Source organism: Neodiprion virginianus, chromosome 1, assembly GCF_021901495.1.
Source record: "Neodiprion virginianus isolate iyNeoVirg1 chromosome 1, iyNeoVirg1.1, whole genome shotgun sequence".
NCBI classification, from domain to species: Eukaryota; Metazoa; Arthropoda; class Insecta; order Hymenoptera; family Diprionidae; genus Neodiprion; species Neodiprion virginianus.
This window is the reverse complement of record NC_060877.1, coordinates 25,146,906-25,159,967: the sequence shown is the minus strand read 5'-3', so window position 1 is coordinate 25,159,967 and position 13,062 is coordinate 25,146,906. Positions and strand designations below refer to the sequence as shown.

General features: G+C 39.7%; 2 protein-coding genes across 11 annotated transcripts in view; one reads left to right on the top strand and one right to left on the bottom strand.

The window, feature by feature from the left end:
* LOC124310481 (stress-activated protein kinase JNK) overlaps nucleotides 1–13,062 on the bottom strand; it is a 158,627-nt gene that overhangs the window by 76,714 nt on the left and 68,851 nt on the right. The gene's annotated exons all lie outside the window — the stretch shown is intronic.
* On the top strand, nucleotides 542–1,458 carry LOC124310487 (pupal cuticle protein C1B-like). The gene is made up of 2 exons (XM_046774495.1): nucleotides 542–665; nucleotides 931–1,458. The coding sequence occupies exons 1-2, from the start codon at nucleotides 651–653 to the stop codon at nucleotides 1,222–1,224; spliced, it is 309 nt and encodes a 102-aa protein (XP_046630451.1). The 5' UTR covers nucleotides 542–650; the 3' UTR covers nucleotides 1,225–1,458.

The following is a 13,062-nucleotide window of genomic DNA, read 5'->3' as shown; positions in this document are numbered from 1 at the left end:
CAATGTAAACGACGTACTTACGTACGTATATACAATACACGTAGTCAGATTTTCCTCAAGTTGGATAGCGAACATTAATCACGAGGATACTTTATATGCAAGAATATTTTTCACCGATCAATATATAAATTTAATCGCGAAACGGTGATGAATAAATGCAGTAACAACTGCTAATACGAGAACTAAAATTCAGACTCTGTATCAATGGATTATAAAAACGCACGACTGTTTATCCGGCTCCTGCATAGGTTCACGAAACTTTTAATCACTGCCAAGACCTCGAGGTTCGATTATGCGTAAATTACGTTGCACGATTGTCAAATACTTTCTACCATAAATGGCCGATAGCCAAGGTTTCTTGCCCAAGATTGTCGACGAGGAGCACTTGGGACGGTACGTGTAACCTTCCCCGAGACACGCCTGAGCCATAAGCTGACACTAACAATGGAACACACCGTACATACCCAGTCACCCGCTCCCATCGGAGTCGGGGACATCGATTCATTGCCAATCAAGCCACGTAGAGAAAATTATAAACGGATTGGTATATAAAGCCTGCCGCGGAAAACCCGGAGCATCATTCAGTGGTGAGTTTCTCGGTTCATTCACAACCCCGCAGTCGATTATTTCGTACAAAAATAAAAACCACCATGAAGAGCTTCGCGGTACGTATAATATAAATATTCCACTTTGCATGAAAACTCCAATCTTCGTGGCATCTATGTACTTGTCTGGTTTTATGGAAACAGAAAATTCTGTAACAGTGAATCTCGATCTGTTCTTCGAGGAGAATATAAACGGCATAGAGAAAAGAGAGAAGCAGAGTTGTGATACATATAAGCTTTGTTTTTGATTCGGAGTTGACGGTGATTTGGGAATCGAGAATCGGAGCCGATCCTTAATTCTAATCAGTGTCAACGGTTTTCGCAGGTTTTCCTTATCGTCGGCGTCGCGATGTCCGTCGCCAATCCGGTTGACGTCGAGTCTATCGAGCCCGTAAAGACGACTAAGGTTGAAGATGCCGTGGAGCCGGTAGATCCGAGCGTCAGAGACAAACGCACCCTCCTCGTTGGCGCTGCTCCCTACGTGGCCCCGGTTGCTTATTCGGCCTACGCAGCGCCCGTGGCTTACACCGCCTATTCATCCCCCTACACGAGCTACCCCGTCGCCTATTCAGCCTACAGTGCCTATCCGTATTACGCTTCGTCCTACTACGTCGTGTAGAGACTTTGGGATGCAGCGCGGTGTCTGGTGGTAGGGTAAATGCATGTAACGAAAATTTTAAGAGTATGTAGTTGAGGGGGGAAAAAAAAATCTTAAAAATATCACGAAAAATACGAACTATGTAACATTCTTAACTTATCGCTGCAGTAACTGATCTGTGCAATGTCGATATATTGTTATGAGACATGTATACGTTATGTGACAATGCGAAATAAATGTATTTATTAACAGAAATTCACATTATTTGAAGCGAGACTGTTGGAAGGGGAAAAATTAACTGTGCCTTACATTTATTTTGTAACTTTTTTCCATGTGCGCAGATATCGTAGAAATTTATGCTCGATCCGATCGAGTTTAAACCTTCTGATTTATATGTACATATAGGTTGAACATAAAAACTTTTCGATCATTTTTCAGCAAAACCGGTTTACCCGAGACGTAATAATTTTTCTTCTTAAATTTTATGCTATGAAATAGTTTGGATCGTACATAGTTTTGTAAAGTATTATATATTTTGAAACGTAATTTTATTCAGATCCTTGTTCGATGAAAAAAAGATAGAATTAAAAATCGCGAAAGTTTGGATTCTGAAAAAAAAAAAAAAAAAACTAAATATAATTTTACACTTGGGCAGAAATTTTCACCCCTTTCAGTCTCCAGGTGAAGTACATCAACTGTTTTAGTCACAACCTGAACATGAATAAGAAGAGATATTTCCAAATGCATGTGAGTATTAGACTAATATAATTACCGCATTAATCGCACATTTATTATAAAGTAAATGTGAAACCCAGTTTACATTGTAACTGTTTTTTAGTACCTATCTATAGATTGATAAGAATTGTCAAGGGTTTATAAAAGGTGGACAAATTTAGGATATGTTGCGTATAAGGCAAAGTTGATTTGGGAATACAAAGTGAACTTCTTTCGGATTTTGCAAGTTCAGGAATTTCGTAAGAACAAGCGTAATGCGAGGAATGTAAACGGGTTTAAGAGAAAAGGGTTTCTTCGCTTCCGATGCCGCCTGAAAAATAACAAGAACAGTTTCAACTCAACAGAGAGTTATTCGTGAAAAAAAAAGAAAGATCAAGTACAAAATGAGATAGGAAGTAAAAAATAAAAACATGTAACCAGGTACGCGATATGACTTCAAAGGATTCTGTATCAACCAAAGTGCGGTACGTTGTATTTCACGGTCTAATTACCTGCACTGAAGTATGCAATAAATTGTACAAACGTGCTTAGTAATTACAGTAACTGTGTGTGTGATTAAATTGGACAAACAAAAGTTTTTACCACGTTAAAAATGTGCGGTAGGGTTTTTTTTTTTCTAAATGCTGTATTCTGTATTATTTAAACGACATAATACAATAAGAAAAGAACACATGTCGCAGTTCGATTCAAGTTTGAGAATTTTTCGACATGGCACCCATAATTTATATCAGCGTTACAACAAAAAAAAAAAAAAGGAGCGAACAGCATGAAAAAAGTTTTCATAGTATTCGGCAGTTTCGATTTTGTTGAACAATAAATCAGGGGTTAGAAAAATGTCGTATTTTTCGTTGAGGATTGCGAAAACTTTACATATTATATCGACCCTAAACCATTCATATATAGTATTTTTGTAACCCACACTGATCTTCCAAAGGCAAACATTAATAATATATATTTATATAAACACACATTACTATGTTACATGAAAAAATGATTTACGAATTTCCATCGTGGCACTCTTAGAAAAGTTTGTTTGGGTTGAAAGAAAGATTCAATTCGAAGATGAGCCATCTACGTCACGTCTAAGCTGGCGCACATCCGATTTTTCACTTTTTTTTAAAAAAAAGTCACGTTTAGAAAAGGCAAGATCATTTTTACTGCTCAGAAATCGCAGTGGTTTAAGGTGCGTGGCTGGTATCGTAAGAATACAAATTTCTAGTGCAGAATTACATTTTTCACAGGTAGGTAAATTACTTGTCGATTTGCTGCGATTTACATTTTCCGTTTTAAAGGATCTAGCCAGCTATTGACAAAATATCTGTTTGCATCAAATATATGAAATCGTTAAATCGTAAGAGTTCGATTATCAAGCACCAAAATGACTGATCGGGATAGCGAATTTTGGTCGTGCGTTATAAATTTATGCATTAAAGTACTACGCAGCGATTAATCTGAATAATTTAATTTCGATCACCGCTGGAATTACGCAACTTGGAGCGATGAGGCGATTGACGAAGGTAAAAGGCTTGATTCGGTTGATCAATCAGCAAAATAACCTTTGCCGACATCACGTGGTTGCGTGCCCAGCGTAATTGATCACGCCACGTCAAATTCCATTACGCGTGCTGCATATTATATAATTAATTATTTTCGTCAAAAGGTAGACACAGGTATGTGTTGCACTTTACGTGAGAACAACCAGACAAACAGGATTCGATAAATCAATGCAACCAACCGTAAACACACGGAAATGGATTGACCAATTTTTGGGTACATTTTCCAACTACTGACGGGAAATTTTCAATATTGTAAAACGCGTTGTCGCGAAAACACAGATTGAATGACAAGCTGGATATTTGGGAATATTCATCCGTATCAAAAATTTTTATTTATCCAACCAAGGCATCTAATCTAATCACGTATAATCTAATCATATCCGATTTTGTAGAGATTGAAGAGAAGAAGTACCGAGTGAATAGAAAATTTTAAATACTACAAAGTACAATATGATGTGATGCATCGGTTACTGATATCAACGAATTTTTATTCAGCTGCAGTATCGAATAATGGAATTGTGACGAGTAGAGATGCCGATCGTTAATTTCCTCACCGGAAATACAAAACTGAAAATCGTCGATCGTAAATCGCTTGAACAGCTTATACCAAGCTTCTAGGATTGCAGTATAAAGTTAAACGATTTATTTATAATTCACGAAGGAACAAACATTCGCCCCGCATGTTTTTGTTGTAGCCAAATTGAAAATTTACGTACTGAAAAAACCGGGCAATGTACGCGTACAATAATATATCCATGGGAATAAGTAAACCCCATAGAGCAGGGAATTCGTAATCAGATCTAGTCGATAGCTGAGGAGAGTCGTTGGCCGTAATTAGACTTCCGGCGCATCTGCTACCTGTTCCACGAGACATATCGAGGCCACGAGCAGACCGCCACCCTTGGACTCATTATCACAGCTACCGAATTACAGAGGTCAGTCCGACTCTGGCTTTGGTCTTAATTAAGTTACGTAATTAAAGTCCTTCTACGCGGATGGTGCACACATGCTTCTCTCCCTGATTGCCTTACTGTGTATTCTCACTTACGTGCCGTAACGTCAAAATTAAAATTTGACTGCGATACATTGCCGAGTAATTTTGCAAAGCTCGAGTTCAAATTTTAGATCTCGTTCGAACTTCTCAACTCTCTATATCCCGATATATCGACTCGGATTGAGGTTTCATTCATCTGTTGGAATATTGCATTTGAAACTTCCGAGGGCCAAATGAGTCCCAATTTTTATTCTCATCAGCATCTCAAGCATCGGAATCGTGACTATCGCGCAGTTTTTGAGGCTCAAATGAAGTCTATTTTACTCGGGATTTCCTCAACTAAGAAGCCCTCGCATTATAAGCTTATATAATGCATCTTGATGGGCACGTGAAATTTTAGATCTGAAAGGGACTCGGATCTCTCAAAGCACACACCGCTTCACGCGTATAGATTGTTCAAACTGAAACTGTAATTACTGAATTTAATCACGATTTACGTTGGTAACAATAATCTATTGCGGCTTTACAGTTAACCGGAACCCTCGAGGGTCGTCTGGTCGAACGTGACTGGGCTCGAGCCGTTCCAACTTCACACTGTCCAACATACCTCGTCTGACCTTAGAAAATTAAATATGCCTGTTCTAAATCTTTGGGACAGTCCAAGTGTTAAGGAGGAGATTCCAATGGTGACGTGCAGTTTGTTTAATTACAAATTCGGCACCGAACATGTAGATACCGGTTTTACCGTTCGCCCGTTGCGTTGTGTAGTCAAAACTGATCAATTGGTAAGCCAAAACGCAGCTTGGACGTATTCGATGAACGTCCGTACGTCGCTTTTACACTTCTCGAAAATCTACAAGGTGTATAATTCAGTCGGGGACAGGTAAACGTGAATTGAAAACCAAGAAGATCGCATAGTTTAACTTCCAAAGAACAAAGAGTGTCGGTACAACTTCAACAGCGGTTGGATCTATAAGTAATTGTCATTCCAGACGAGGATGCAGGATAACGTATAAACTCCAATTTCTGAAAGATCCTTCGTATTATACGCCCTGAATATTTCTCCTGCATGGAGAGTGTATCTTTTTCAACTGGTGATAAATTGAGGCTCAGAAAATAGGAGATCAGCTTGTTAGAGTATTACAGAACACTTTGATAACGGTTGGTGAATTCGTTCGGCACAGCCGAGTGGTTTGAAAATGAGCCCCCGTATCCGTAATATCAAGTCATCAATGATTTTGTTTAGCCTTCTGCGTTTGCCAAAGGGTGGCGACGAGGTCGAACGGTTTGTTAGCTCACCGATCGAGTTGTTGACCCGGTTGCTCAACCAGCTGAGCCAGAGATGGCTTTGGCAGTATAAACCGGGCTTTTTTACTGCTCGGTATAGCCAGTCCTCGCATCAACGTCCCTCGAATAATGTGGGCTTTCGATATTGTGCCTATACCAACATGAAATTCGATGACACGAAGCGGGGAGGAAACAAGGCGACAATTCCCACTTAATACATTCGACATTGTGTGCGTGCGGGGCTATTGACACGGTTACAACGATCTTCGACGCTATAACGACGACGAGCCGGTAAACTAGCGTGGAACTTGGTTATCGAATTTACGGGAGCAGGGTGCTTGCGCGGTGCTGAATTATCCCATGTACTCCGATTAGCACGTAGGCGCATTATGCACACGTATACGTTACACCGGTAGGAGGAAACGATAAACTAAGAAAGCTGTACAGTATCGTTCTGACGAGCTTCTGCTTTATTGCCGCTGCCGTTTTATCGTGGAGGAATTATTAATTTCCGGAATTGTTATCCTACAGGTCGCGGGATACTCAACGAAATTAAAAGTTCCGATGCAAAATAAACGTTGACTGAATTTAAATCTGTACGAATGTATAACGTGAATCGCAGAAGTTATTGCGAGAATCGACCATAAATCGCGAATGGCTGCAGTGAAAAAGTTCAAGTACGTTGTTATTATTATCATTGTTATTGTTAGAACTTTATTGTTGCTGGAAGGAGAACGGCTTCGTAATATAATCATTCGAGGAGAATACTTGTTACATGCGTTTTGAATTTTAATTAAAACTCAATCGTAAGTCTGAGAGCAGCTACAATAACCAGCCAGCCAGTAAGTCTTGCACTAGTAAAACTCAACCCTTACGCCACACACCGGGGTCAAAATGACCCTACAACATGGTCACCGTAGATTCTATACGAAAAACGTCCACAATAATGTGTTTTCATCCAAGATGAATAATAGAATAATGTAAAAATTGTTAATTCATTTTTTTTTCCAAATATTCAACCTCACCCACTCAAATAAATGCCATTTTTTTTTTAATGCACAACATCTCCATATTTTTATCTTAAAAATCCGTGTCTTCAGAGTTACTCAGTCAATTTTCAGCTCGAAGTATCAACTATTTAGTGAGTTATGATTTTTTTTTAATAGAATGACTTATTTTCCGGTATTTCGTTGTTTTATGCTGTTGTTCTTCATATTCGAAATTTTATTTTACTAATGATGACTGATTTTAAAAATATTTTCAAGTGTTTTGAACCGATCTCTTCGTTTCTACGCAATGCCTGTTAATGCGGGGTCTCCAGCGATGTGACACCAGTGTATATATACGCAATAGGTGTGCAGCGTAAGGGTTTATCAAATAGAGAGTATGAGCGAGGATTTGAAGCAATTGCATCGTTTCAAAATCAAATTAAATTAATGAAAAGACTCGCGCCATGCTAGGCGGGACCTTTCAACAGCCCGATGACATCCGATCAGCCGGAAAAAATATTCAAGAGGTGTCTCTCTATCCCTTTGGGATGGTACAGATGCTTCCAGACGACTGATTGATGGTGAGTGCGAAGTAAAAGAGAGAGAGAGAGAGAGGGATTCCCGACTCGACGGTTCGTTGCCCGTAAACTTCGTCACACCGCGCAAGTGACCCGCTAAGAATAACAAAGAAAAGTGGTGGTAGCTTCAAAACTTCGAGTAGTTTGAGGTGGTGGTACGCCGAGATTCAGTGAGTTAGATGTTTTTGCCGCGACAAGTCGATCATTATTCGCGATCCAGTTCTGCTCTGCCAATTTCCTTCGTGGACTTTTTGTCTGTTCGATGCCCACTGAAACTGATTGGCTAGGAAGCTATCGCTCGTAAGTAGGGGTTCTACTGTCAGGCACTAAAACGAGCCCGAGATTTTGCTCTAGGAAAATTCAACGGGTTGTCCTGTGTTCGATGTTGACAAGTATACCCACCTCATTACATAATAAATCACTTTTTAAACGCGGAAATAAAATGGCGCGTATTATTCCATTAGTACCAGATATGCAAATGGAAGAGGTGAGGTTCAACCGGGGAGATTTGAACAAATTACTGCTCCATTTGATACGCGGTAGATTTTCAGTAAGAAGAGCAAATATCAACGCCAGGCAACGGATAATTGGCAACGATAATCGGGCCACTATCCGCGAACGGGATAGACACGAGTAGCTCGATTGCTCTAAAGCTTCTCAAATACACGCCGCCAATTTACCAACCACCGATGATCGTTTAAACTCTGCGTCGCTTTGCTATCTACTTGATATACCGTGTATAGAAAGTAAATAGACTCGGTGAGATGCTTCAAACGTAATTTCCAACGACCCTTGAGAGCCTGGGATATACGTATACTACGTTTAATCCACTAAACGAGTCGTATTTCTGACACTTACGTGTTTTGCCCGCTTTGGGTGAACCAGGTTTTCATCCTTGTCACCTAAAATACACGCTGTACATGCATCGGAAGTAATGTCTTCACTTTCGAAAAATATCGAAAGAATAGTTGAGCGCTCAATTAAAATGTTGAGCGTTCCTGAAACGATATCTGGAGAAGTATACAACCCAATTTTAGAATGTACACTGAGAAAAATTTCATTCGTTATAGTAGCTAGAAAAATTCGGTAAAACAGGTATCGTTAAAAAAACTGTTTGAATATTGTGGGCATTACAAAAAACGAGGTACGCGTAACCATTTTGCGCTATCGTCGATTCTTTTTTGGTAATTGCAATGCAAAATCAATTTGTGAGGTTTACTCCACTTTTTCAGTTAAACAAGGCTTTAACGTCAATTTATTGTTGCACAAGCATTAAATTTTTGCAACAGTTACAAGAAAATATAGCAACAGTGATCGTAATGAGAAAGAATAGTAACGGATACTAGACTTTCCGGTAACAGTTAGAAAACTAATTTTCATTTTCTACCTAGAACCATATTTTTCGATTACGGTAAAAAATGAAAATAGTTAAAAACCGAGCGGTAACCGGAACTAAAAATTTCTCTCGGTGTACGTTAAAATTGGGAAATTTTGAAATTTCGTACGAAATCACCGCTGTGAACGCCAACCAAGATGCAAATGTAACCGCGGGGTGGAACGAATCTGATGCGCGTGAATTTCCGACACAACCGCGATATTAACGGGCAAAGTTTGAACTGAAAGTTTTAAAGCCGATATTGGCCAAGGCGCATGATGCATTGCCTGCACTACTTGCTTTCACCAGCTTCGTTCCTTCACCCCCTGCCAAGTCAGCGGCACGAAAAGCAAGCAGAGTCGACGAACGGATATTGGATGATCATGATTTATTACAGCACTGAGCTGAAGAGATGCGGGGGAATCGGATCCCGAATCATTTGCACTTAAGTCGACTGACATTTCATGTTTACTAGACTGCGGAGCGACGTTTCTACCGATAAAAGATGAAAGCTGTCTTTTGCTCGTCCCAAGCTCTTGGTGGGAGCAAGAATTTCTTTCAAGTTTACAGAAACGGTTCTTTGATAGGTAGATGTTTATAAATGTTTTTTTCGATGATTCAATCCGTGGATCAGAAATCGCCGAGTACAAAGCTGGAATCGCAATGCAATTAAGAATCGTGGGTGGCACTTCAGGAGTGAAATTAAGAAGAAACGTACATATTCCGAAGACGCTTGTTTATCTTAGCAAGCTAATAGGCTTACGTTTCCGCGACGTGTTATAGTTGAAAGATAAAATATTCTCTTGCCTATTATCGAAAGGCAAAGAGGTTACTTTTTCACTCGTCATAAATAAATAAACTCACACGCATGTGATACGTTCGACGGATCTTACAAAAAAGCTGCGAAGGTGTTGACAGTATGTTCGCCAAGAGATAAATTTAATAATTTTCACTTCGTCGAGGCTACCACTGTCCTTGAAAACAATAACCTTCGATCTAATTCTGCCTTCTATTGGTCGGAACGAACTTGAAAGCGAAATTCGGACGACGTCTAACCTCCTGGGGTTAAACCTTGTTCCCTCGGGTTAGAGGTCGAGACAAAATTGGCGTTAGGCCAACCAAAATCATCCTTTTTGTCCACCTAGCATTGCAAGATACTAAATTAACATTCCCAACTGAATCGTTCTCGGGTCAATACGGAAGATCCTGTCCGAGTGAAAAAATTCGTCTCCAAAGGATAATACGCCTCAAAATTGACAGGGTGAAGAATAGTCTCAAACATTGCGACCAATTACCACATTCACTGATTAAATCGATTCGTACAAAAGTTGAGGCTGAGGCTAACGAACAGATATTATTAACAACTACATCTTCTTCACATCAACTGAAATTCACGTTGTTTTATTGACTGCGAATGAGTAATGAGCCGCAAGTATTGCACACATGGTCGACCGACCACTGATAAAGAAATGACGTACATTTGGTAAAACCCGGTGATCAGATAACTTGTCTGCATCTGCCCACTTCCGTTTGACAATCCAACTTTTCTCGTAACAATTACAACAATCCTCATTTCACTTTCTGTCTCACAATCAGCTACGGCGCGGAGCGTTTTATATGGCAGAAAAAAATATAAAGATCGTCTAAGATACAAGTTTGCGAAAGAAATTTCGTCCGCTGTAAATTTTTGAAGATCCCCATTTCAGGTTGAATTACCAAACTTGTCTGTAGGACTTCCACTAATAACCTACCGTTGGTGAAGTATTTGACAGTAGACGTATGTCATGAAATAAGTTAAACTGTACCTGACGCGATAATTGAGTTCAGGTCTTTACTGTATAATCGTTCCACAGCTCCTTCACTACACGGATATAATTACCGTTAACTTTGGACAACCACGTCTATTATGAATTCGGATAGTTTATGACGGCATAAAGGAAATTAGCCGGAACTCCGATGACATTTTAGGCGCCGATCCTAACCAAAGGTCTGAAAGCCTTGAAACTTGAAACCTTAGCGCCCTGCAGTGAGGTCTGAATATTTCAGAAGTATCAAAGTGGATACGGTTTCCCGGGTCTCAGAAACACGTCGCCTCCGCGTAGTTTCTTGCCTTGAAGATCCCCGCGGCTTTCATCCTCGGCGTAATGACTTGCTAATTGAAGGACTTATTACGAACGCCGAAGCATCGAAACTCTACATGTGTTTAAAAAATCACATTATTTTATATTAAAAAATCGTTTTATCGCTAGTGAAAACAAATATAATCGAATCTTCGTAAATAAATGTGTCGCTGACCCCTCAAGTGATTATTACTTGAGTTGATAGACGAAGTTATCGTTTCAAACCTTATCGGCTGATTTGAGGCAGTTACTTGCGTAACTGGGACAGTAATGATTAAATTCCTCGCAGGTGTTCTTTTTATTGAAATTGCTTTTGAAAACTTCTCGTACTAAATTTCGTTCAGCGATCTATTGAAATTATACAACTCAAGTTCAGGCGGCAGTTTCGTCATAACCATCAAAGCGATAATTAACTCCAACGAGTCTTTTGAGTTTGAAACTTTTTTCCCGATCCATATCTTCGTGGGTATCCGCGTGGGACTGACTTCTCAAAGTCATCTGATACATTTCTATCATACCGAGTCCATCTCAATTTGCATCGACCTTTTAGTTGCGAGATTTGTCCGCTTTCTAAAGAAGCCCCGAATAAGCACTGAAGTTCTTTCGAGAAAAGTAGCTACAGTAAAACTAAAATACTTGTATTACAGCGGCCCCAGGAAACTGCAACACAGATCTAAAGACTGCTTTGACTTCCAAGAGTTACAAATATCGTAATAAATCCATAGCACGAGCTTTACTTTTGACGTCTCCTGCCGGATTTACTGCAACACGCACCGAAGCTCTCATACCCACTAAAAGGGTCTACAGGTTCAATTTGGTGAGGTAACGTTGTAACGGAGTTCATACACGAGCTGTGACCAACTTTATCGGTACCAGTCGAAGTGGAACTTCGCTGAAAGCGGTGCCGTACATCGTGCCGAAGTAGCGCTGTGCTACGGTTTCGAATTTTGCGAAACTTTGAACCACTTGTGGCCGGCTAGGAGTAGCAGATGTCCTACGTGCACAGAACATTCTCCGAACTTGAACGTTATTGCCGGAAGGATACTAGAATCCTTGAAACTTGACTACAGTCTAAAGATGCTGAAGCCTAGATAGACACGAAGTTAGGATGTATTTTCGACTTTTGGTACAGTTGATGGTTTATTTCAGAGTCGATATCTTTCACCCTCGAATTGCGGTCATTGGAGAAAACAGGATGCGGGTATGAAACCGTTTTTGCCTATTTTCATGATTCGCTAGCATTCGATATGTTGAATACTACCGCGTTTCAAACGCTTCGTACGGTAAATTGTTGGCCGTTTGACGGTAAAGCGAAAATTAAATTATACTGCAGGTACTCAATCAACTTGACAACAGTTGAGGCGTGCGTCAGAGGTACACGGATGATATTATTTGCCCAACGAAACAATGTGCGTCGTCACTACGTCAGCGGAACATAATTCGTTATGACAGAAAGAGTGCGTAGGTGCTTGAAGAAACAAGGGACAATTTTTCAGAGGGCAATTTCAGGCAAATTTATGCAGACGATATTCAACATCTAAAATTGATGTCCTCGTTACAACCGTTCAACGGCCGACTGCTTTCAACCGTTCGTCCAGAATTGGAAGCACTCGTCACTAATAATCTCGATGAAGTAACATATTTCGAATGAGACCAACAGTAAACTAGGCGATAATATCTTTGGATCTATGGTGATTGACTAGAAAATGAACATTACCGTGGTCAGCAGAATCGCGTGATTACATTTCGACATTTCCTTTCGTCAGATTCATTTAGCTAAGTTGTTTTTAATATTGAAAGTTTTCCCACTCAAATATAATCAATTATGGATTTTCCATTGCCAGTCAAACTTTCCGAATTCAGAACATTACATCAAACTTTCAAAGTGGTTTAAAGTATGACGTCACAAATCGATTAAGGAACGTTATATGTTTAATTTCGAGAGAATTGACAAGTTCGCGAAAGGTATCTGACGTCGAAAATACATTGGTATACTTTCAAGAACGAAATACAATTTGAATCAAGCTGAAGGGCTTCATGGTCAAAATTGTGTTGGAATAACGCAGTTTAAACATACAGAACAAAAAAGTCAGAGTTTCTGTGTAATCCGTGTCTCAAATTTTCAGACAAAAAGTACACTGTCAAAAATTTCTGTATGAAACTTCCTAGACTGTATTGCACGTTTTATTCGGATACGGTTCAGTGAATTCACCATACGTTCGCAG